Source organism: Mustela putorius, unplaced genomic scaffold (assembly GCF_011764305.1).
Source record: "Mustela putorius furo isolate JIRA1106 unplaced genomic scaffold, ASM1176430v1.1 tig00003869_pilon_pilon_pilon, whole genome shotgun sequence".
In the NCBI taxonomy this organism is placed as follows: domain Eukaryota; kingdom Metazoa; phylum Chordata; class Mammalia; order Carnivora; family Mustelidae; genus Mustela; species Mustela putorius.
The window spans coordinates 1,046,518-1,070,366 of record NW_025422021.1 but is presented as its reverse complement, the minus strand read 5'-3'; the positions used below and the strand labels follow the sequence as shown (position 1 = coordinate 1,070,366).

The window sequence follows — 23,849 nt, the reverse complement described above, 5'->3', positions numbered from 1 at the left end:
AAGGCAGAGGCTTTAACCCACTGAGCCACCCAGGCGCCCCTAAATTGATCATTCTTAACTGTATTAAAATTTGAGCTTAATACAGCTTAACCCTACCCATTCCTAACTCTCCCTACCAGGAGCTCTTCTTTTATAAAACAAGATCCACCCGGTCACACAGTACAATAAGCAGATCCAGCTTTGCGGAGGTACAAAAATGCTTCTATCTTCTGCTTTCATCGAACCTTTCAAGTAGAAGCATACTACCTGCTAAGCAAACATGGCAAGAAAGATGTCCTTGGCTGAGATCTAGAACAATGCCAACAGACAACTGGTGATGCTTTCAAAGACCTTGAACTCTGAAAAGTGTCTGATCCAATAACAGCACAAGGACTAAGTTGTAAAATACACAGATCTATCTAATACATGTGCCCATGTCCCCTTTCCTGTGCACCCTTCATTTCTGACGCCTCCCTTCCCCACCCCAGTTCCAGGCACTGTGTTGAGAGCTGCCCATACTGGTAGCACTATTCTTAATCCGCTTTGCCTAGATAAGTCCCATAACCCAGGCTTATCTGGTCTCAGACAACTCACTTGATCCCTCTCCCCTTTATTCAGAGTTTTGTTCCTTCCTAGGTCACAGCTAAGGGGGTAATTACTTTATATTCACAGGAATAAACGGTTCATTTTATATTTACACAAGAAAAATGGCCAGATTTTTAAATTCCCATAGAAAGATCATTGGGTAACATAGCAGATCATCAACCTTTTCTGAACAGATGACGCCCTTCTGTGCACATATTTTACATTGTTGTGGTGGCCTCCTGGTCAACCCATGCCCAGGTATGCTTACCACCCTGCAGCTGAGCAAGAGAGAACCTTCTAGCCAAGGCACCCACTGTGGAGAAGTGGGCCAACATTAGCTTAATTTTTTTTTCTTTTTAGAAGAGTTCCAATACTTTAAAGAAAAATGGAGGGGATACTCCTGCATGCGATGCAAACCCACTGTTAAGTAGCAGTATAATAAAGGGTACAATGCAATAGACAAAACTAAAGTTCATGGGACCAGTTAGCAAATTCATTCAACGATCAGTCACATGTCAGACACTCTTCAAAGTGCTGACAGGTAACAAACCGATGGTCTGAACATCTCCCCCCCCCCCCACCTAGATCTAGTCTGAGAGTTATACCATCAGCCCCGCTGCTTCTCAGGCCTTCAGATTGGGTCTGAATTCTACCCCTGGCTTTCCTCATTCTCCAGCTTGCAGATGGCATGCTAGGGGGACAGCTCAGGCTCCGTAATCCCACAGTAGACCTCTTCAAAGCTATAGCCCAAATTCCTTTTCTCTGGAGAACCCAAACACATTCTAGATTTGTCAAAACCCATAGAATGTACAACATCAAGAGTGAACATCAAAAGTGAACCCTAATGTATACTATCGACTCTGGGTAATGATAGTTCATGTAGGTTCATGAACTATAACAAATGTACCACTCTGTTGAGCAATGTGGCTAATGTGGGGGGGAGGTGGCTGTGCATGTGGAAGGGACAGAGGGCATATGGGAAATCTCTGTACCTTTTGCTCAATTTTCCAGTGAACCTAAAACTGTTCTTAAAAATAAAATCTACTTTTAAAAACCATGTAGGTTTAAAAACTGAGTGGTCTTGCAACTCTTTCCTGTGTATGATCTAATAATAATGCCCAGTGACCCCACTCCACTCTTTCCCGGAACAGCCTGTCACTGGCCAAGGAGCGCTGGACACACCCCACTACATCCTTCCACACCACAGCCTCCCAGGTATGGTAACCTTGATACAGCTCTTCCTCCATTAACTGGACCAATTTCACTGGTCTTTCAGCACTCACCTCTAACCTAATTCCACATCAGACATTATTTCTCACATTTAAACTTGTGTCTTCGTACCTTCTTTTACCACTCAGTTTACTAAGTAAAACATCCACTTCTAAAATAGAAGTTCTTATGAAGCTGCTAGGATTCCGACCTTCCAATTTTAAGGGCCTAAAGTGGCACACTAGGTATTAAAAAAAAAAAAAAAAAAAGTAATACACCTAGATGAAAAAAGATGGGTTTTAGAGCAAAACAACAAAAACAAAACAAATTTTCAACCTTTATGTTTTTAAATTCTACTTCAGGAACACTAAGCAAGCATACTTTTCCTCCATCACCACTCCATTTAAAACATTTCCTTTCTTGTGTCATTATTTGCCTTTTTCTGGAGGGGCACTGCAACACCAATCTGTATGATCTCTCATTGAACAAGGTCGTGTTTTAATTGTCTTGTTTCCCCTTCATTGTAGGTAAAACTGGCTCTTGTAGGCTAAACTCTATAACTTCTATATCCTCCCAAATTCAAACTGACTTAAAAACTTAAAAGTTAGCGATATGGACATAGAATTCTGTCAATTCAGAGCTTTGATTAAAATAGTCTACCTTAGTTGTCAAAACACCAGAAAACATTTTAATTAAAGTATAAGTGAGCCAGGATGGTTTATGGAGCAGAGGCGGAATTCACACTCAACCAGGGCAGAGTCCCTGACTAGTCGGCAGCATTTTGTAAGCTTTTTGCAGAAGAAACTTTAAAACAGTAACAGGTTTCTATAGTACTAGTACAGGGTGGCCAGTTTTCCAACCCAGAAAGATTTTTTTTTTAATTTTCTTAAATTGGTATTCAGCTAGGTGAGACAGCATCACATCCCAGTTTCTTGAGAAATCATCTCTAGACTGACTTGAAATAGTTCTATTGTAAATAAGGCACTGTAATATTTCTAAATAACTCAAGTCAATAAAAGACGAATGCAAGTAAACAGCATGATTAAAGTTTTAAAGTTAACATTAAGACTAAGCTTGTAGAAGCCTTGATTCTAGACAATGGCAAGGAATGTGAGGGGCATCGAAGTCCAGAGAGAGCCCAAAGTTGGGGGGAGGGGGCTTAAAATTCAGAAGTTAGCAAAAGGAGAGGTGGATTCAGAACCCACATGTTGGTGTACTCTGCGAAGTGCTTATACTCCCAGCGCACGGGCAGAAATGGACGGATTAAAACTTCAGCTTGGAGGGAAGGAGGCCCTTCCAAGCAGCTTGAAAAACATCGCCCCTCTGGGGCTCAATTCTTTTTTTTTTTTCTGCGTCGCAAAACAGAAGCTGAGCGTGACTTTGCTCCGGAGGCGGGAAGCCAGGCAAGAGGCAGCAGGTAGCGCGAGGCCCCTGGGGGTAGATAAGGTTCTCCCACTTTGGGAAGGAGGGGGCGGTGGCGTCGGGACGCTGGGAGAGGAGGAGCCTGGGGGGAGCGGAGTGGAAGCGCGGGGGCGGGAGGTGGAGGGAGGAGGAGAGGGTGGAGGCGCGGCTGGCGGTGAAGGAGCCGGGACCACTCACCCGCGGGTCGCTCGGGTTGGATGGGCCACCACCTCAGGGCCAGCTCGCTCAGCACCACGTCGCAGCTGCTCCTCCCGATCTCGAAGATGCCCCGCAGCAGAGTCTGCCCGGCCGCCGCCTCCGGCTGTAGCCCGGACACCCACAGCGCCGAGGGCACAGCGGCCGCCGCCGGGGGCGCTTCTTCCTCCGGGCCGCCCTCCAGGGCGCTCACGCGGCCTCCGCGCCTCCCCCGGGGCATGGCGGAGACGCTAGCTGAGCCGGAGCCAGGGGTCTGGGGAGGCCTTTGAGGAGGAAGTGGAGGCCGCAGCAGCCACGGCTCCGGCTGCGTCGGGCGCTGCCACAGCAACCGCGCGCAGGGCAGAGACCCAAGAGGGAGGCGGGGCGGGCAGGCGGGGCCGCCGGGACCCAGTCCAGCGCCTCGGCCTGCGGGACGCGGGTCTCCGCCGCTCAATACAAAAAGACCCCCGCCCGGAAAGAGGAAAAGTGTCTCCCTCCGCCAAACTTTACTCTTCGCGGGGATTTAGTGGATTGCGCTACCCGCGGCGCTTCTCAAACTTTTACTTAGCCTCTGGGCATCTCGTTAAAATGCACATTCCTATTGAAGCGGTGCGGGATGAGGTCCGGGATACTGTATTTCTAAGAAGCTCGGGGTGATGGCGACGCCCACGTCCTGGCCCGCAGAGCACAGTTCGGGTTGCAAGGACCTCTGTTTTTTGCATCTCCTTCCCGGTGGGCTCTCTTGGAAGGCGGAGGTCACGCCCGCAAGTGTTAGCTGGTTTTTCCGCACCCGGTGTAAAGCGCGCATTTCCCAGGTGCCCCGAGGGGAAGCCAAAGTCTCAGGTTTGCATCGACCAATTCTCACCTGACAAACATAGTATTAAAAGAAGATGCCTTAACACCATGAGCACTAACGTATAGAATTATTGAATCACTATATGTACGCACTTAATCACTATATGTACATCCAGTAACGTATACTGGAATGAAAGGGGGAGGAAAAGCCAATAAAAAGTGCCTTTGTGCTCTCAGTATGTACGGTCCTACTTTCCTCAAGATCTCTCCAAGGCGATCTTGTCTTTGCCTGGATCTGGCACTCCCTGGAGAGAGCTTACAAGCAGCAGGCCTTGTTCTCTTGAAGGCTACCGCCATAATGCAGTGTTACCTGGAAATGGAGAGGGCCCCGAGGGGTTCATTCATCACTTTCTTCTGGGAGTGGAGAGTCATGAAATTAGCCGATGGTTAATTGGGAAAGCACAGAGAGTCTGGAGGCCAGTGGTTCTCAATCATGGCTGCACATTAGAGTTACCTGGGGAGTTTAAAAAAAAATCCAGATGCCCAGGCTGCACTTGAAGACAATTAAATTGGAATCTCCGGGGATGGGACCCAGCTTCCCTGATGATTCCAGTGCTCAGCTAGGCCTGGGAATCGCTGCTCTGAGCGGTGGATGAACGGGGAGCTGACAATCTGTGACAAGAAATCAGGGAACAACGGAGTTCTCTGGAAGAGGAGCGGAGTGGGAGGTAAATCAGCAGCCTTTTCATAAGGTCAGAATAATTGTATTGAGAAAAAGTTAGGGGCAAGGGACTGAAAGAACAAATTAAATTCACAGAGTTGTGAATTCTCGTTCCAGGGTGCTTGGGCCTCACCAGTAACTTCAGGCTCTTCTCACTCCTGCGCTTGTCCTGGTCACGCTGCAAAGCCAGACGGAAGACCTCGTGGAAGCAGGAGTATCTCATGGTTCTCTGCTCAAACTTGGATTTCAGACAAGCCGGGGAGGAAGACTGGAGGCCTGGCCAAATCCCTTTCAGACATAAAGCGCATGTGTGTCAGTTAAGCTGGGACTCTGACTGTTTAATGCTCTGAAAACAAATACCCAAGCTTCCAAGCAAAGCAGGGAAGAGCCTCTGTTTGATCTGATCCCGGAGAGCTGTTCCTTGGAGCAGAAGTGCAGCTGCTTTGAAACCCCACGAAGGCTTCAGGTGGCTCAGCTGAGCCCTCATCAGTGGGGAGGCCCAGGCCCTTGCAGGACGCGTTGCCGAGTTGCCTGTTCTGGAGTCAGCATCTTGTACTCACAGCTGTCCGGCCGTCAGCACAGAGCTCCCTGGCATTTGAAAAGTTCACTGAGAGCCAGGGCAAATAGGCCAAGTCAGTGGCTATTTCTTAGGACCTTTGCAAGTGCCAAGTTGCCATTTTTCAAGCTTCATAGGGCCAGACAGTCAAAACAATTGACTTTGCTTCTCTTGAGGATGACAGTAATAGCTGTACTCCATTCTTTCCTCTTGATGGGGGGGAGTGGAGGGGTCTCTGTCCTCAACATCTAGCTACACAAGCCTCAGGGCCTTGGCTTTGCATATAATAGAGGGTTCCTGGAATGAAGTCACCAGGCCCAATCACTCCCCTGAACCTTAGGCTCTAAGTCCAGCTGCCTACCTGACATGACCACTCAGCCATCCTTAACCATCTGAAACATAATGTAACTAAAACCAAACTCGTGATTTCCCATCATAAACCTGTTCCTCCCAGAATGTTCCAAATCTCAGCAAATACTGTTATCAGAATCCTTGATGTCATTCTTATTTCTTCTGATCGTCTCGGACTCACATCTAATCCACTGTCAAATCCTGTCAATTCCATCCGCAAAAAAAGACTCCTTTCAGGCTCTTGTCTCTAGTCTGCATCTCTACACTTCTTACTGGACCACTTCAATAGCCCCCCACCCATTTCTATGATTTCCCCTTTGCCTGTACTCCCTTCTCCAGGCCATAGTCTATTTTCCATCTGGCAATCACATTGCTCCTTTTAAAAGTAAAGATTGGGGCGCCTGGGTGGCTCAGTCTGTTAAGCGACTGCCTTCGGCTTGGGTCATGATCCCAGGGTCCTGGGATCAAGCCCCACATCGGACTCCCTGCTCAGCGGGGAGTCTGCTTCTCCCTTTGCCTACTGCTCTGCCTACTTGTACTCTCTATCTGTCAAATAAATAAATAATTTTTTTTAAAAATTGAAAAAAAAATAAATAAAAGTAACAAGATCGTATCACACCTTGCTCACAAACTTCCCATGATCTCCCATCACTCTTGGAACAAACTCAACATGCTTGGCAAACATACACAGCGTTACATAATCAGGGCTCTGGCTACCCCTCCAAGGTCACCTTCTAACACCTTTCCCCTTGTTCCCCCACACAAGCCTCCTTTCTAGTCCTCAAACAGACTGAGACTAGTCCCTTAGAGCATTTGCCTTGCTCTTCCCTCTCTGGAATGCTTTCCCAGCCAGCCAACCAGATGGCTCCCACCTTCATCCCAATCACTTTGCTGCTTAAAGATCTTCTTCTCTGGGAGAACATTGCTGATTTCCTCCATCATTCACCTTCCTATAACCATGGGTATTAGTTTTTTTGTTTTTGTTTTTTAATTGCTGCTGCAACCAATTGCCCTAAAGTTAGTGGCTTAAAACAACACAATGTATTATCTGACATTCCTGAAGGTCAGAAACCTAAACTCTGTTTCACTGGACTAATATGAGGTCATCAATAGGCCTGCATCCCTCTTGGAGGCTCCAGGGAAGAAGTCATTGCCTTGCCTTTTCTAGCTCCTAGAGGTTGCCTGTATTTCTTGGTCCATCCCCCTCCAACCCCCACCTCCATCTTCAAAGCTAGCACCATCGCATCTTTTCTCTGCGTCCATCCTTCCATCTCATGTCTCTGACTTTGCCCTTCTTTCCTCCCTGTTATAAGGATCTTTGTGATTACATTGGATCTATCTGAATAATCATTAACCGTGTTTGCAAAGTCCCCTCTGCAACGTAAGGTGACATTTTCACAGGTTCTGGGAATTAGGACATAGACATCTTCAGGGTACTATTGATCTCTCTACCATCCCCTGCTTTATTTTTCTTTATGTCCTTTATCATTACCTCTTACTCCATTTACTTGTATGTGTATTGTCTAGATAGCCCATTGAATGAGTTAATGCACTTAGCAACAGTGCTGGAATATAAGAAACACTCAATAAATGTTAAGTGTTGGGACACCTAGGTGGCTCAGTCAGTTAAGCATCCGCCTTCAGCTCAGGTCATGATCCCAAGGTCCCAGGATCCAACGTGGCATCCATCTCCCTGCTCAGTGGGGAGCCTGCTTCTCACTCTGTCTGTCCCTCTGCCTGTCACTCTGTCTGCCTTTGTGCGAGCTCGCGCTCTCTCTCTCTCCCTGACATATAAATGAATAAATAAATAAACTTTTTTTAAAATGTTAAGAGTTATTATTATTATTATTGGAATAAAAGCTTCTTGATGTCGGAGAATTTATCTTGTTCTCCACTGAACTCTCAGTAACTGACACAGCACATAGCACATAGTATGTGCTCCAGAAATATCTGTAACAGTAATGTACCTCCATAGCTGTTCCCCTTAGTTCCTGAGGCTCAGTTGTTCCATAAGTGATGCATATATCTGATACCCTAATGCATGAAAATTGCTCTCTGAAAATTTTTAGATAGCTTCCTGAACATTGCTTTCCCTGCTTTGACTGAAGCTTGGGCGTTTGTTTTCAGAGCACTAAACAGTAAGAGTCCTAATTCCGCAGGCACATGGTTGCTTTATGTTTGGAAGGCATTTGACTAGGTCTGGAAACACAGTCTGCACCCCTGGTTTTTGTTGTGTTTTTTTTGTTTGGTTTGGTTTGGTTTTTAGAAATTCACATCTGAGCAGAAGACCTTGGAAAACTTTCTGCTTTTAACATTGTTTTCAGAAGGTTATTAAGTATCTGAGAGATTTAGGCCTAATGGGACAGTCTCCTAAGTCAGAGACCCCTTCTCAGTTCCACAGATGGAGGCAGGTGAAATTACAGCCAACCGAAACATCCAGATCTACCGCATCGAGGGCAGAGGACAAGGAATTCTAAGGCCTGAATTTTGGACAGTGGAGAATCCTAGATCACACCCTTTGATTGCCCATAGGCTTGCTGGCTTCAAAGTTTGATGTTTGTGAACATAAAGGAATACCGGTGTTATCAAATTACCATCAACACAACCTTTTTCAAACTCTAGCTTACTTTAGAGAATATTTTTTACTAAGGACTGCTTGTTGCAGGTAGACTCGAATCCAGACGCTCACCATGACCTATGAGATGCCTTGTGACCAGCCTCCTTCCCTCCCACTCACATTCTATCTCCTATAATCATTCTTCCTTCCATGCTTCCTACGCTTATGTCTAACCACATTGGCCTTCTTCCCATTCTTCAAATAAACCAAGTTCCTTCTTCATTCAGGGCCTCTGCTGTTGTCATTTACTCAGTGTGGAAACTTCTTTACAATAGCATGGGCTTTTTGGGGTGCCCAGATCAACTTCATGTCACCTTCTCAGAGGGTCTTCCCTGGCCAATCAGAAGTTCACCCCTACTCAAGCTTATTTTCCTCTTTGCCTTCCCACTATCCAGATGTATGTCATTGCTTTATTTGCCTACTTCTTTCTTGTCTGTCTCTCCTGTCCTATCAGATGGGTACCTCAATGACAGCAGTGACCTGGTCTGTTTGCTTATGGTTCTGTCTCTTATGCCTAGAACAGGACCCTTCGAAAAACAGATGCTGAATAGGTGTTCGCTGAACCCATGAAGAAAAATTAACTTTTTACATTGAGTTCTTGTATTAATTTTTGAAATCATTGAATATATTATATCTCATAGATGAGGAAAAAAGAAAAATAATTTGACATATTTAATTTCTCCATATCAATATATATTTTAGGTGAAATGAGCTTTAGTTATGTCCAACTCTCAGTCATTTCTAATACAAAATGTGCACCTTCTCCTGGGGTCTGCCTCCCTCTCATCCTGAGTGGACATTTTGTCAGAATGTTCTTGCTACTCTAGTTCTTGCTGCCTACAAGGTAGAGAGCAATGTGCCTTTGCAAAAATTATAGAATCAGATTCAAAGTACAGGACCTCATAGATGAGGATTTTGGGATGTGTGCCTCTTATTCTGGGAAACTGTGAACTAAGAATACGAGTTATCTGCCCCCACACATCAACACGCAATGGTGAGACAAGCAGAAAATAACCCACAGAAAACGCTCCCATTGGAAAACAGAGGCGGCGGCAGGGGGCGGGACGGGGGTACAAGATAGAAAGCACATCGCAGTCACTTGTTCAGAGCAATTCTGAGATGCAAGCAGGCATGTGTTGCTAGCTCCGGAGACTCAGAAAGAGAATGTTCCTTATCCTGCATGTAGTTCTGCTCCCTAGGAGCGGTTCCTTAATTCACTGTTCTCAGCAGCTCTTCATTCCAGCCTCTGGGATTTGGGTTCTGCCCTTTATACCATTTTTCTTTTCAACAGGAAACTGACCATGATGACAGCTGAGGAGATTTTCAGCCTTTTTTCTATCCAAGAGGCTTCTTTTAATTTTGAACTTTTAGTTCAAATAGGTATAACTCCTTTAGAAACTATGTAAGCTTTCTATATGTAGTTCACTTATATATGTCATATATGGTATGTAATATTTGTCTGTCCCTTATATATAGACATGTATATAACTATATGTATACATATCTATATCTATGTGTGTGTGTGTGTGTGTGTGTGTGTGTATAAAATCATATTATATCATATTCTACAAAAGCCATTCCCACAAATCTCTTTGAGACTGTCCTCTCTATACTTTGGACTCCAAGTCAGGATGTATTGGGGTATAATGCTTCAGTTGTTTTTAGAAGTACTTTTGTGGGGGCGCCTGGGTGGCTCAGTGGGTTAAGCCACTGCCTTCGGCTCAGGTCATGATCTCAGGGTCCTGGGATTGAGCCCCGCATCTGGCTCTCTGCCCAGCAGGGTGCCTGCTTCCTCCTCTCTCTCTGTCTGCCTCTCTGCCTACTTGTGATCTCTCTCTGTCAAATAAATAAATGAAATCTTTAAAAAAAAAAAAGAAGTACTTTTGTGTAGGTATACTGTGTCTTCCAACCATACCTTTGATTAGGATTTGACCTGAAGGCTTGTTTAACTGGAAGGAGCCTACATTTCATCTTTAATTTGAGGCTACTTCTTGCTTTTAGGATTTTTTTTTTTCCCCAGAGGGTCTGGGTCTGTCCTGGGCTTTCTCTAGTTCCCCTAAATTATGCTTGCTCATCATCCTCTTATAATACCCTCAAAGAAGCCAAATAATACTTGTGATATTCTGCCAAACAAACACAAAAAGAAAAGAAAAAGATTAAAAACAAGGTAGCATCTCAGATCTATAAAAACTGAAATTTCTGATTAATTGAATAACTTCTGAAGATATAATCAGTAACTGGTATTTTGAGCAATGAAACCAGTCAGATAAGATGTATGGCCTTATACAACTAAGGTTGGCGCTTTAGCCCTGGGTTTTAAGTTCACAAGGCAAGCACTGGCTCAAGGCTCTAAAAAACATGGGAAAGGTAGGTAGGTAGAATTTTTAAAGGTCATGGCACTTAAATTCATTTGGAATATATAATTTTTAAAAAACTATGTAATGTTACATGTCATAGAATTATGTGTTAAATGAGTGAAATATTCTTATTTGTGAAATAAGAAAATGCTATCTTTCTTTTTTCAGAGGTCTATTAGTATACCCGCTGTCCCCACATATCAAATAAGCATGGTATTTTTTACATGAAGAATAAATAGCAGTTTATAGTTCATGATTTTATAAATTCTAGGATAAGAATTTTAAACAAAATTAGATTATTAGGTAGGCCCACTCACACTAAATCTACATGTCACTTTAATAATTCACATGAATAAAAGCCAATAAAACTTTAACATAATTCAGATGCTTATGAAATAGCTATAATTTGTCAGCTTGTTCAAATATCAAACCTGGAATTAACTGAAATAAGCTGGTTGTTACATATTGCATCACTAAAACTTCATAGTAATATTTTCATAAGAATTCAAATGAACTCTCCTATATTTATGCATATTTAACATACCAATTTACTGTAGCCTTCAGCATGTATATTAGCTTCCTAGGACTGCTATACCAAGTTAGCTCAAACTGCATGGCTTTAAATAACAGAAAAGTGTTGCTCACAGTGGTAGAGACCAAAAGTCCGAAATTAAAGCATCTGCAGAGTTGGTTCCTTCTTGGGGACTTAGAGGGAAGCTCTGTTTCATGCTGTTATTCTAGCTTCTAGGGATTGTTAGCAATTCTTGCACATCTTGGTGTATAGAAATGTCAGTCTGGTCTTTCCCTGTATCTCCATCTTCCCTGTGTGCTCTGTCTGAGTTCTGTCCTCTCCTAATAAAGACATCAGTCCCCTTCCTGAACCACTGTTCTAATCCAGTGTGACTTCATCTTAATTTACATCCTACATATTAGGATATGTTATTTAGACACTATATCCAAATAAGATCACACTCTGAGGTTCTGGCTGAACATGAATTTTCGGGAGTTGGGGGAAGGCACTATTTAACTCAGTTCAATACATAGAGAGAATATATATATATATATATATATATATATATATATATAATATACATATATTAATGTATTTTAAGTAAGATAAGTGGATTTTTAGTTAATTAGGCAAAGAGGAAACCTTGGGAAGCAAAAAATTCTGTTCTTTAATATTTTAATATGCTAGTCAGAGTCAAGGGAGCAAGAAAATGCAGTTCCTATAACCAAATATCTCATGTTGGAATTTAAAATTATCTAAATAAGCAGCCTTGCCTCTGTTAACTAAGAAATTCTTTTAGTAAAAACATATTTTGATAAAGAACCCTACTTAGATTCCAGTTATAATTTACATGCATTTGTGACTATTGTTTACCATGTATTTAATCACCAGCTGGAATAAAGTTTACTTAAGGATCTAGCAGGGACAAGTGAAGTTAGCCCAACTCTTCTTTCTAGAATGTTCATGTTATCCTCAATAGTCTTGGATGTGAATGTCACCTTGTCACATACCTGCAACCTACCACAGATTATAAATTTATAATATCCTGCTATGAGTAGACAAGCACTTCAGTTGTTAGTGACACCAGTGGTAAGTGATTAACAGTTTCCCAAGCATGGTAACACCCCTTCATTGATGTCACAGAAAGTGGGGATGTTCTTCTAACTGACATCATTCAGAGAGAACACTAAAGAAATACTGTTGATGTGTCAGGTTTACAAAGTGAACATTTTGAAGTAGAAATCATTGTTTAGGTAATTCATCAGCATTTATCTCAACCAATAGCACATACTGTACATAAATATCATGACCATAAAGAACATTAGTTACTCTTCAGTTTTCAGTGATTTTAAATTAAATCATCTTCCAAGAATACTGATCCTTTGATGTTTCTGGTCTGTAAGCACCTCTCCTAATAACTAATGTGTCATGCTAAAATACATACCTGGTGTTTGGACAACAATCCCTCTACGTTTTTCTTCTATTGTGTTGCATTGCCAAAGAAGATCATATCCCCCACAAACCTGCCACTTTTCTATTCTAACTTATATTTTGGAGGAAGATGAATGTAACTAACAACTATTGTGATGGTTCAGTACTCTTTTATGTTGTAGATTCTATATCTGAGCTATCATCTACCTAGAGGTGACCAGGTTTACTTTCAAGTTTGTTGAATGCTGCTCAAATTCTCAAACTCATTGAGGGTCTACATACATAGTCCTTATGTGTGCTCTAATCTAAATTCTTCAGTGATGATAAGGAAGTTTGGGACAATTTTATATAACACTAACAATAGAACAAGAACAGTTGCTTCAAGAATGATGAACAGAAAAGAAAACAGTAACATGCATTCACGTTCTTAAGAAATGTAAAAAAAAAAAAAAAAGGCAGGGTCTGGAAAGAACCTATACTATTTTGATTCTTCATTTATTATAGTTCCAAATCATATTTTTAAAAATTGATAGTAAATAAAAAGAAAGAACTGATCAATCATGATTTTTGTTCTCAAAAAAAGTGGGAGAATGGTGTTTGGTACCATGTTATAAGAAATTAGTGTCAAGGGAGGCCTGGGTGGCTTAATGTCTGACTTTGGCTCAGGTCATGATCCCAAGTCCTAGGATGGAGCCCCATGTCAGGAATCCCTGCTCAGTGGGGAGCCTGCTTCTCCCTCTTCCTGACACACATACTGTTTCTCTCTGACAAATAAATAGACAGATAAAATCTTTATCTTTTTAAAAATGAAACTAGTGTCAATTTTTCTCTTTTCCTTGAATTAATGCTTATAAATTTCACTGAGCTGAGAATCATTTGTGGTCCTTTCCCATTCTCAGCTGACTCGATTTATAACACAGCTTTAACATTAGATTAGTGCGGTTTGTTCTTCTTGGAATGTTAATATTTATTAAGGATCTTCTAGATCTAAGTACCAGAGAAACAGCAAATAAGAAACAAGGTTTCTGTTCTTATGAAGCTCACATTCTACAGGGGGAGTTAGATAATGCAAAAGTAAGTGATATAAATAAGCAAGAAAACATCAGATTAAAAGCTCTGGAAAAGGGAGGGTGTAATATAATTTTGATTTTGCTAAGGTTGAAAGTGGTTGCTGCTTTAGATGGGGATCTGAGGAAGTGGCATTTGAACCAGAACCTGAATGAACAAAGAAAACCAATCATGCAAGTATCTAGGTAACCCAGCTTCCTGCAGTTCCTTCATCTGTAAAATAAGGCACAGATTATGTGTTTTATTTTGGTTATGAGATGTGTAAATGAACAGAGAGCACTTAGTACCGACCTAGTAATCGTGTGAGGCCATCTTCCTAGAGGTGTGTCTTTAAGGCATCAAAACCTACAGTAGGGTTAGCTTTTAATCTTGTTAAGGGCAAAGTAAGTTACCAAGTTTCCCCATAGATGTGAGATTAAACTTGTTCTCCAATCTCTAGATGTTATTTTACAAGTGGATCCGTCCCTTTGGATTGCTCTATACCTGGGGATCTACAAAAGTGATGATTGTCACTATCCACTTACCTCTCTATCAGTTGGGCAAATAGCACAGCAATGTTTAGATGACCAAATCCACATTTATTGTATCTGAAGATTTAGTCCAGCATTTGCATAATACTCTGCATTTTAAGATATTTTAAAATTCGCAATTTAAACAGAAGTCCCCAGAGGCTGGGGCCTTGTCAGTGCCACTAGTTTGGTTACCCAGCTAATTCCATCAGAGTCATCGAACCAAGTGTTAGTGTGTGTGAAGAGTCTATGAGTCAATTGCCAGCACAAAATTCTTCCTGACATGGGAAGGCAGATGATCTCAACTTTTGAGTGCATACAGTGCAGATTTCTAGTTGAATGGTTCTTGACAATAGTGTCCTCTGAAACATAATGCCTGGCCAAGAGCCAATGATTATGCCACCATACAAATCACTGTGTATCTGACGCCAGAATGCCTCTGTGCAATGGTAGCAACAAGAGTTCTCAGTCCTGGTGTTCCACAAGATGTTGCGTTGGCTCTTTTATTCTTTATCAGACCCTGGAATTAAAGATTTTATTTAGATAGTTTTTAGGAAATAAGTGGTGATGGAGGAAGAGGAAAAGGGAAGAGAGGAGGCTTTAGTGTAGTTTAAGAACAGCTTTGCTGTTTTACAATTCCCATTAGGACAAAATTAGTCCACATTTGAAGCCTAGTTTTAATAATTGTTGGATAGATATTTTCACTTTAAATCTCTTGTTTAATTATAGAACTAAAACAGCTTGCTTCAAACTGCTAGCTAATGATCCAGATATCATTTTAGTAATTGCTAGCTTCTTTCAGAAATGCATTAATTTTGTAAGAATTATAGACTTTCAAATGTAAAAAACATAGGGTGTTTTTAAGATTAATACATCAGAACACTCATAATTTGTTGCAAATGTTATTTTACTGTATCATATTATAAATCTAAAATTATCAGAACATTCTTAAGATATTTTAATTATTTTAATTTGCATTTAATTGTATTTTTTAGGATTAAAAGTAGGTAGATCATACTCTATGAATGCAGTTGGTGATGTAAATGAAATCTAAGTTATGCAGTGTTCTATTCAAAGGGAATTATGCACTGGTTAAGATATTTAGCCAAATTTCATCTCCCACTATAAAATTGATGGCTGATTTTTAAATACCAGGTTTTTTTTTTTCTGGAAATAACTATTTAGTGCTTTTTCACATTAGATAAGTAGATCTAAGCTTTGTATTTGATAGGAATAGTAATTTTCCACATAGAACCCTAAATGTTACTCATAACAAACAATATACAGCTACACTAAAAAATATATTTTTTTTGACTGAAATCAAAGTTGTCAGTGTTTCTTCTTTTTGGTTGGTTTTTGACATAGTAAAACATTTTCTTTTCTTATTAGCTAGATATAGGTATTAGCAAATTATAAAAACCAAGTCTCTTTTAAATATTGGTGGCAATTCAAGAAGAAAAGAAAAAGATAATTGAAAAGGTTTCTTGTGGTTTGAAAATGCCTTCCAAATATTCATTAAACATTTAAGTGAGTAAATTTGTAGAATATGTTTCTGACATTGGCACTGGTTCTGTGGTATTTCTCTGATCAGATGGAAGTGCTGTGTGTTATGCAGAGTGCATTCAGTTCATTCATGCATAAACAATATCATTTTCATAAATTAAAACCTCCCCTGCAGAAGGAACATCTGTGCCTGCCTTTGAATAAAAGATGGTGGCATGTGAGTTACTCCTTGACTGACTGAAAGAATCCTTATGTTTTAGAATGAAGTTATATGGGCAAAATGAAAGGGGGAAAAACAATCTAACTTAAGAGCCTGCATTTCTACTTTACAAAAAAAGAAAAAATCCACAATATACATTTCCTTTCTTGATGTTTTAAAAGCTGGAATCCTTAAAGTGCATTCTTTTATTATTTCTTCTGTTTACTACAGCAAGAGTTTTTAGTTTGAATGAAGATGTATAATATTAAATATAGGTGAAATTAAGCTGCTGAATAGATCATCACATCAGATCTGAATGTTCACTTCATGTCCCGTAGGCTGGAAGGCTGACAATGTTCAGATATCCTATCAGTATTACATCTCTTAAAGTAAGAACAGTGAGAGCAATCTTAGAAGCAACAGCTTGATTTCAAAATAACAACTCAGATTCACTTGGAATGAGATTACTGCATTTTGGATAAAGTTGGGACTAACTTAAGAGCATTTCTGTCATCTGATGAAGGCTGATGGAAAACATGTTAAAATGATATACTTTAAATTGAACTCAAACATTTTTTAATGTTGAAATATTCCTTACTGCTACTGTCACAGCTTGACATAGCCCCATTGGCAGTGTTATTAGTATGGCTAATTGTTCCTGTCCATTAGATTACTCACATTTTTCTGGAGCAGTTTGCTAAATGAGGTCAGCTTTCTGGAACCCCTAAATCACCAATGAGAAGGAGATTAAAGGAACAAGCTTGGGAAGAGAGGTAGCCATCCAATGTGGCATCCGAATCAGAGGAGGAACAATGGAGTTACTAATGACAGTAATCAGAGCACCATGGTAGAGCCAGGACACAAGTGCCAAAGTGTTATTCCCTAGGAAGCATTCCTGTCAGTCAGTACATCCAGATGAAGAGAAATGCCAAACTTTGTTTTTGGTGGACTTAACAATGGACAGAGTCATCTGTAAGTTTTCCACAGAATTCTTTTTAATGTTCCAAAAAGAGAAGGAACACAATTGTACCATCTTAAAATATATTACATTACACATAGTATGTTCTTGAGTACAAATAACTCACTACATTTTCTCCTGGAAATCATCACAGGAGGTTCATAAGGTAATTACAAAATGCTACTTCTTGGATTCTTTAAATTAATTAAATCATTTCTACCTGGCATTTTCTAAAGGTACATAACTTTCTTTGGGGATAGTACTGGTTTGCAAACCAGTACTATATTGTATAGTACTATTGTATAATACATGTTTGCCAAGTGCAATGGTACTTTATGATAGTACTGATTTTCAATTCTGTTCAGGAAAATGCACAGATAACAATGTACTAAGAAAATGGCAAAGTTTTCTCATATATTTTTAAATGTATAGACAAACTAAGCTAGGGCACTTGTTTGTGTCTGCTTATTAATAATTAACTAAATATCCCCTTTTTTTAAAAAAATGGAAAAAACATAATCATTTAAAAGAATAAAAATCAAAAAGCTAAAAAAGAAGACACAAAACAAAACAAAGAAAAACAAACACAACCGTTTGTCGCCCCCCCTCCCCCCGCCTCATGTTCCATGTAATGAAATATGAGTTAGGTTCTTTCATTATCTACGAAGAGCTGGTGACTCCCTAATCCAGATATACAGACTAAAGAGTATGCCAAAGTAAACTTTTGTCTTTTATTTTATTCTACTTTTAGCATTTAGTATTTTTTAATTCAGCAAATAAAGCAACTATTCTGCTTAAGAATTATACTTAAAAATCACTTTAAGAAGAAATGCAACAATTGGTCAGATTTTCAATACTATTTTATTGCAACTGGATGAGTGTTTTCTAAATTGTGCATTACACCATAATATACAGGATTACAAACAAGATTACAGTACAGATCGATTCCAGTGGTACCAGTATCACATCTCAAACAGCACTTATTCTGGACTGCATTTTACATGCAATAGCTATTGTTCTAATTATGAATTAAATGGTTTGAATTTATTTAAGCTACTGTACTAATTGACTACAATAGGTATAAATCCCAACATTAACAACCTGATTAGATTTAGGCTCAGATTTATTACATGAATATATGACAAACCACCATTTGTGTGACTATGTATAAAATCATGCATTTTATATTTTCTGGGAACATCAATAGCTTCAGATTCTCTGTAAAATCATGGAATGCAAAGGAGTAAAAGACTAAAAAGAAACAGTGCAAATTGTATGTGATAGTCAAGCAGCTTTTGATTTAAAGAAGGGTATGTTGGCATTTGTTTATAATATGTATATACAAGCTTGTGCAAGTAATGTGTTGAATTGATATGTTTTGATAGGGACTACATCTCTCTCTCTTTTGTTTTTTAATCCTCTTAAGAGTTATGGATCTGGTTTTCATTTTAAGGAGAAGGAAAGACTTTAAAGTGAAATGAATTGCTCAAATTGTGCAATTTTTTTTACAATTAGAGAGGAAAGAAGTGCTAAGGCAACACAATAACTTTCTAAGCACTTTTCTGCTGGTTTAAATTAGTTAAATTATTTTGTATAAATTAGATATAATTCTACTTTTCTGATATGTATAAAAATTGATGAAGCTGCATGGTTTTAAAATAGGAAATCCACATTATAAAAAGTCATTAAAAATTCTGTACAAAATCACAACAAAATAATTCAGCATGGGAAAGGTAACAAGTAGTAAAATGCTGGTTGAAAAATATATATTTATATATATTTTAATTGGCCCATTACTAGTTTAAAAATTGCATAGATCCTAATTATTGCTTGTGATTTTGTTATCCCGATCTGATAATTAATATGATCTGAATACAGCTACACCAAATTTGTGGTGCATTTTTTTTAACCGTATTACTTTTTTAAAATAGAAGAGCTATAGAAAATAATACATAAGGTGAACAGGAACTTTGATCCCCTGTTTCTTCCAAAGGCAGTAACGACAATAAATACATATATCACTTGAAGCTTGGAGTATTTGCACTTTGCAGCAATAGTACCCAAAGGGCTGCCTTTTGTAAACACCACAGTCACTGTAAGAACAGTGGGTACGTTTCCCGGGGATGGTGAAACTGACATGCCTCTAATCGTGAAAGATGGCATTGAGCTGGGCACTCATGACTCGCTCATGATGTGAATGGCTATCGAAGGACATGATATTGTCTATAGGGATCTCACAGCGAGGGGCAGCGGCGCCCGAGAAGATTGATCCGTGGCTTTGGGCCCCTGCCAAGGTCGCTGCAGGATAGTGCATGGTAAAGGCATAATTTTTCTCAAACTCCGCGGACGGTTCGTGTTTGAAAGAGAAGTTGCCATTGATACTGAGCGGCGGGCTGAGGGGTCCGTCAAAGGAAGGGCTGGTGCAATCAGTCAGGGGGCTTTCAAAGAAGGGCTCCAGCGCAGCGCTGTAGGCGTGCGGCGGCGGCTTAACGTGGAAGACATGGGAGCTGTCCATGGTACCGTAGGGAGGACTGGGCAGCCCCGGCGACTGGTAAGAGTAGGGGTGCACAGGGAAGGAAGCGCTGGCGGTAGGCAGGTGCGGAGGCATGTCCTGGTTTTGCTCAGGCAGAAAAGTCCGAGGATTAAGCTGCAGGCAGCCGGCAACCAGGTTGGTGGTGGGCTGGGATAAGCCCTTGCAGAGAGTCTGTACGAAGGAAACCAGATCAGGGCTTTTGCCCGAACGCAGGATCTCTGACAGAGCCCAGATGTAGTTCTTGGCCAGGCGCAGCGTCTCGATTTTGGACAGCTTCTGCGTCTTGGAATAGCAGGGCACCACCTTGCGCAGGTTGTCCAGAGCCGCGTTTAGCCCGTGCATGCGGTTCCGTTCCCGGGCGTTGGCCTTCATGCGCCTTAGCTTAAAACGCTCCAGGCGTGCCTTGGTCATCTTCTTCTTTTTGGGGCCCCGTCTCTTGGGCTTTTGATCGTCGTCTTCCTCTTCCTCTTCTTCCTCCTCTTCCAGATCCTCGTCCTCGTCCTCCTCCTCTGCCCCGTTCCTCAGTGAGTCCTCTTCTGCGTTCATCGCTTCGAGGTCGTCCTCCTTCTTGTCTGCCTCGTGCTCCTCGTCCTGAGAACTGAGACATTCGTCTGTCCAGCTGGGAGGACCCTGGGGCTGAGGCTCGCCCATCAGCCCGCTCTCGCTGTATGATTTGGTCATGTTTCGGTTTCCTACATTCAACAGGGGTGGGAGAGAGGAACAGAAAGAAAAGGAGCAAAACACTACATTCAAAAACTACCTAAGCCTTCAGCTCCCACTCCCTAACCTTGTAGAAATGCACGTGAAGAGAAGTACCAGCTCACTACAAAATGGATGCCCCTAAGAAAAAGTTAAATGCTGTGTTTTATAATGGTGCGCGTGTGTCCCGCTGACACATAGGAGACAGGGCAGGGCTGGAGGTGGGAGAGAGAGTAAGTATGTGTATATGTACACTCCTGTGTGTATGTTTCCTAGGTTTGGTGAAAGTGTGTTTATGGTGATTATGTGGCAGAATAATATGCGTGAAAATGAGCATACATTTCGACTACTTCATGTTTGTTGGTTTTTTCCTGACTGTCTTACATTTATCTGTATGAGTTCAAAGTCACTCGCAACTCCACAAAAAATGAGGAGTTTGAAAATCCCAATTTTGTTTGTTCCCTTCTCTGCCCTTGCTTCTTGTACTTAGCGATTACAGTTGAAGAGCCCTTACGTAATTTACTAACGGTAGCAGTGATTTTTAAGAAGATTATACTAACTGGAGATTGAAGAGCAAATGCTTGGCAGAGAAAAAGTAGTATCCACCAAATTATTTCACCATTAACGAAACATTTGGCAACAAAAGTCGTCCGGGGTCTCCATCCCACCCTCTCCTTTTTTTTTCTCGCCTCCCACCACAGTCTCTCTGCTGAATTTCCACCTTCTACAAAAGCTCTGGCTACATGACCAGGGCTGAGGGCACGGCGCAGAGCGCCCTTCCACGCACTTGGGATCAGGTGCGGAAGGCGCCTCTCTAATAAACAGCCCATTGAAAGAGCTGCCCGCTCTTTATTGGGGCTTTTCAAACTTCGCCTCAAACCTCTTTTTAAAAGAATGAGTAATTATAATGGTCGGCGATTGGCAATAGAGAAGTTGCCGCTTCTAATGAAGAAAATAAAAAGCTTTTAGTGAGACAACTGAATTTTCTGGCTTTTGCGGTGGCTGCTGGAGACTTGGCAGCCTCTGGAGCAGTAACAGGTAGCAGGAGTTGGTTCCTCTCTCCTCCACACTCCTTCCCTCCCCTCTAACTAAACTATCTGTCAAGGGGATTTCCCCCCCCCCCCGGGGTGTGTATACTCTGGCTAGCAAATGTCCCTTTTATTCACTGAAAAAATAAGTTGGCACTTCCAATGTGCATAAAATAGATGCACACAAAACAAATCTTGGTATCAGGGCTTTTTTTTTTTTTTCCCCCTCTTTTTCCTTACTGGAAGAAGTGAGAAAGTGAACTAGTTATTTGCTTTCATGACTTCGAAATCACCACTAGCAAATAATCAGAGTTACTGTGCATTATTTTAAAAAATCCAAAGATGCTCCTGTGATTTCTCCCGTCCTCAAAACCAATATACTAAAACATATTTTTTTAAAAAATCAGAAAGCCTGCCGTGGTTATTTGAGTGATGCGAGTCGAAATTGTGCGTATTTGCCTGCAATCATAAAGAGGAGTGCCTGTTTCAATACACATACACACGCTCGCAAACGCACACATTCAGAATATGTGTAGGTATATCCGGTCTTCAATTACTGCTTTTATTCCCAGGCAAAAATGAAAGACTTGTAATTACCTGCAGTTGTTAGTAGGTCCTGAGCAGTGATGGTCTCATAACCCTGGGGCCTCCGGATGCCGTGCCTTCTGCGTGGGGCGAATTCCTCGTTTCCCGGCCAGGCGGGCGCTCAGGTTATATAGGCGGGTTGGTGATGCTGAGCGCAGGCGGGGCCCGGAGCGGAGCGGCTAGCAGGTCCTTGCGCCCGGCGCCTGCGCACGCGTCCAGGCTGAGCGCTCCCTTCGCCCTCCCCCACCGCCCGCCCCTTCAGCATTACTGCTCTCCCACCCTCCTCCGACTCCAGCTCCCCTAGCCCCCACCCCTACCCCCGCCCCATCTCCTTCCTCCCCGGCATGCGCCATATGGTCTTCCCGGTCCAGCCAGGAGCCAGGGACCACGTGACCTGCCCATTTGTATGCCGCGGAGCGCTCCATTCCGGCCCCTTTGTGGCCAGAAGAAAGTGGCCCATCTGTCGCCAGTTAGAGACTCCGCGGACCTGTTTTTACCCGCAGGAGAGATTAACCCTTTCAGGCGGCAGAAGGGAGAGGGGGCAAGGGGGGAGGAGAATTGAGGGAAGGGAGCGGGAAGCTAACGTTGACTGCGTTTAGATCAGAGTGAGTGGCCCGCGTTGGGGCGGGAAATAGGGCAGAGGTGAAAGAGGCAGCAGCGTGGAGACTGAGGCGCGCAGGGAAGCGTCCTGACTCCGTTGGTTATCTCCTCCAGGCTTTGGTCTCCAGAGCACCAAGACTTTCTGCCCTCTCGGAGTCGTCCATCTCTGGGTTTCCTCCTCTTGGCAGACGCTTTGCTTATTGGCGCCAAAGGGTGGCTTCTCCTCATCTCCACCGAACCTTTAAGAAAACATATATGCCATGTAAAAATGGCTTCATCTGTAAACTCAGCTTTGATGCTAGTTCTTTAGCCTCCTTAATTGTATCGTCCACTCCCACTCTCTACAGTCCAGAAATTTTGTACCAGTCACTCTACCCCATACATAATGCAACTCGGTGTGTCCCCACCTTCAGCTACCCCTGTTTCTGGAGACTTCCCCCACAGAAGTCCTGGCCCTTGGCGCAGTCTGGTCCACACGCTCGGGCCTTGGCTCCTTCGGCCTCAGAGCTCTGTGTGTGAAAGCTGGGGCACTCCTTTGATGCTTAGATTCTGCCTCTTTGCCAAGGCCATTGGATTGTTGCAAAGGATGCCCTCATCTGATGCCCCTTGTTCCTTGTCAGAGGCTGGCATTCCACCGTTTCAGGCCTGTAAGTGGGTACTTGGCTCAGACAAGTCTTCTCAATAGGGGGATGCAACCGGCCTATGCTAAAGGAGTCTTTTTGTTCGGCTTTCAAGAAAGAACTGTAACACAGCTCTGCAAGGGGTTAATGGCCATGACTCCTCTATACCTCAAAGACACTGTCTTGATGCGACCTCCACCTTGTCTGTCAAACAAAGATCATAGAGATTCCTGACTAATTCTGAAGGAGCTATATTTGTGTTCGAATGGTGATTCTCTATTTATTCATTCCTACCAAGGCAGATTTTAGTCACATATCCCATCTTTTCCATTCCTTCTCCACCAGCTTCTTCTCTAATTCTCCATTAACTAACACCTTATCCCTCCCAGACCCATCGCCCCTTCAAATGAATGCCTCGAACTTGGATTGTTTATTTAAAGGCAATCTTTCTAAAAGCCCCTCAAGTTTGCAAACAATGTCAGGGTTGAGCGGCAGAAGCTAGGTGCCTCTGAGAACTGGAGGAGCAATGCAGTGGAGAGGGAAAGAGGGTTCTAACAAGATCACTGGTGCCTGGAAGGCGGTGGTTGCAACCTTCCCCGTCCACTGAAAGCATGAGGTGAATTATGCTGAGTTTCCAAGACCAGAGCTGTAAGGAGTTTTTGCTCTTCTGTGTTCACTCATCAGTGTACAAAGAGCACAGAAGAATGTCAAATCATTCACCTCAGAACCTAGTCTCATTATTTACCCCTGCACCGTCTGTATCATCAGTGATGGGTTAAAACTTAAGGGGCTTGGAAGTTAAGGAGAGTCCACAACTCACAGGTCTGAGGACACTTGCT

At 42.1% G+C, this 23,849-nt stretch overlaps 2 protein-coding genes across 4 annotated transcripts in view; both read right to left on the bottom strand.

Moving 5' to 3' along the window:
- Positions 1-3,702, bottom strand: part of CERKL (ceramide kinase like) — a 116,088-nt gene extending 112,386 nt beyond the window's left edge. For all 3 annotated transcript variants that reach the window (XM_013064805.2, XM_004768950.3, XM_013064806.2), the window contains exon 1: positions 3,373-3,702. In XM_013064805.2, the coding sequence (XP_012920259.1) occupies positions 3,373-3,610 (238 nt within the window). In that variant the 5' untranslated portion in view covers positions 3,611-3,702. The remainder of the gene's footprint in view (positions 1-3,372) is intronic.
- A 14,091-nt stretch (positions 3,703-17,793) lies between these two features.
- Positions 17,794-22,053, bottom strand: NEUROD1 (neuronal differentiation 1). Its single transcript, XM_004768947.2, has 2 exons — positions 21,803-22,053; positions 17,794-20,170 (listed from the first exon to the last, which is right to left on the bottom strand). The coding sequence occupies exon 2, from the start codon at positions 20,157-20,159 to the stop codon at positions 19,089-19,091; it is 1,071 nt and encodes a 356-aa protein (XP_004769004.1). The 5' UTR covers positions 20,160-20,170; positions 21,803-22,053; the 3' UTR covers positions 17,794-19,088.
- Positions 22,054-23,849: the final 1,796 nt, after the last annotated feature.